Raw genomic sequence first — 2,213 nt, forward strand, 5'->3', positions numbered from 1 at the left:
CAACCTTTGGGTTACGAGTCCGACTCTCTAACCATTAGGCCACGACTTCCCCTGAAGATGATAAAAGTATCATACTTTTTATTCATATTGTTAGGTGTATTACAGGTCTTTAATGCCTAAGATGGGAAAATATGATTTGATGGAAGTTTGATATGTGCCTAATGATGTGGGGTATTTAGAAAATGAATCATATGTGGTTGAAAAAAATATTCCAAGTTGAAATATTACCGAATCCCAGGAATGACCCTCAAATATTTTTGCATAATGCCATGATGTTGTGCTATTTTCATAACTCTTGTATCCCTCCACAGACTTGTTTAAAATAATAGATAACTCACACGTGCTTGCATCTTAAAACAGTTTGCAGTAAAATTGTACTTCAGTATTGATTTTAATATATAAGGTAAGCATAAAAATTCATCTTGAAGGCAGTTACTGTGCAATATTTGCATCTGCTGAGAAAATGCAATATAGGCTATAGGAACACAGAGATATATAGAAACAGATTTATAGAACTCTCAGATTCAAGGAGTTTGAAAAGAGGGGACTTCAAAATATTCCTGAAATCAAGTGAAACCTTTTAGACAGGAACAACCGTGTTTACCGAGCACACAAATAAATATTTCACACTGATGCCCACTTAAGCTAGGTCCTGAAGTGCTGTCATCTTAAATAAGGGGTTTCAGTGTTGTTCTCTGAAAATCTCCCTCAGAGCCTGAACTTCAAGGGGAAATGCAAGGACAACTGATTTACACTGAAACTACAGTACATCCCTTTGTTGTAATAATTTAAGATCGACATTGTAAATCCATAATGAATAATTAAAAATGTTTTTTTTTTTTTTTACATTTATATATAACAGTTGTTTTTCTTCACATGTGCAACCTTCCCTTGATGTCCATGATGGGAAGACAATGGCATTACTGGAATTTTGTGTTTATTTCTTAAAAAGACAAAACAGTTGTAGAATATGAACATTTATGCACAGACAGAGAGAGACGGAGAGGGAAATCACTGGAACACAACAGTATCCAACATTGCTGCGAGGCACTGCACAATATTGGATGTCATAAGAACATCCACATGCTCTTCCAAATGCCGTTTGGGATCCTACAAAGAGAAAGAGAATAGCAGGTCCATGAAGTCCTGTAAACCTTTGAGACTACAAAAGGACGTCAGATATTTTGAACTGCTGCCACTGATGAGTATTTGCCAGGTCACCTACAGTTTTACAATTTGTCAACCGGTAGAGATTTTGGACAATCGTCTCAATTGCGGTTACACACACATGTGATACTGCTCTGCTACGTGGTCACGAAAACATATCGTTTGCATGCCTTTTTAAGCATTGCGGTTTAAAAACAAGTGATTTTAAGCCGTTGAAATGCAATCAGCAGCAAAAGAGAACTCATTTCACTACATGTGAAGCACGGGAGTATGGAGTTATTTTTGACGCTTTATAGGCCTTGAACGGTATCCTTGGAAACACAGTAGGTCTAACAGAATCCGGGCAGCTCTTAAAGTGACAGCAGTCTAATATTCCTGCTGTTAAGTGAAAGCAGACAGCTGAGAAAGAAAACACACATGTACAGTAACAGTACATTGGATCCGCGTAGCTCTTAAAGTGACAGCAGTCTATTCCCACTGTCTGTCATTCATGTTAATCAAACAACAAACGAGAGAACATTTCTCACTGCTAAATCACTTTTGTAACTTTAATAAGAAATATGTGTTTAATTTACACAGTGAAGAATATGCAGTGTTTTTTGTACATTTGATTACTTTATACAATGCATGTAGTAGTTCTTATTTATTTATTCTACAATGTTTTTGTCCTATTGCTTGTAATTAGTTTCTTAGTTTCAGTGAGCTTGAGTTTTAATTTAGGCTAGTATTAGTTTTTTGTGATATTGACACTGGTGACAAGAATAATGGAATTTCTATGGTATAAAAATGTTGATATAATAAAGACATTATTTAAAGCAAAAATAATAAATAATAAATCTTGTGATATCGTTACCGTGCAATAAAATTACTCATATCATGATATAAGATTCTGCTCATATCACCTACCCCTACCACCAACAATATAAAGATGGAAACAAGAACAAACTAATGACCTGTTTTCCAACGTTCTTAATGGCAAGTTGCTCAGGAGTCATCTTGTCTTCTTCCTCTACAGCCTAAGGGACAAAAACAAAAAAGGAAGAAAA

The 2,213-nt window shown here is 35.3% G+C and overlaps 1 protein-coding gene across 1 annotated transcript in view; it reads right to left on the reverse strand.

The window, feature by feature from the left end:
• Positions 1-920: 920 nt before the first annotated feature.
• LOC107655965 (26S proteasome non-ATPase regulatory subunit 14) overlaps positions 921-2,213 on the reverse strand; it is a 13,658-nt gene continuing 12,365 nt past the window's right edge. Inside the window, exons 7-8 of the mRNA XM_016443599.1 lie at positions 2,121-2,183; positions 921-1,110 (exon numbers count right to left, since the gene is read on the reverse strand). Coding sequence (XP_016299085.1) covers positions 1,012-1,110; positions 2,121-2,183 — 162 coding nt within the window. The 3' untranslated portion in view covers positions 921-1,011. The remainder of the gene's footprint in view (positions 1,111-2,120; positions 2,184-2,213) is intronic.

This window comes from Sinocyclocheilus anshuiensis, unplaced genomic scaffold (assembly GCF_001515605.1).
Source record: "Sinocyclocheilus anshuiensis isolate Anshui unplaced genomic scaffold, SAMN03320099.WGS_v1.1 scaffold51, whole genome shotgun sequence".
NCBI classification, from domain to species: Eukaryota; Metazoa; Chordata; class Actinopteri; order Cypriniformes; family Cyprinidae; genus Sinocyclocheilus; species Sinocyclocheilus anshuiensis.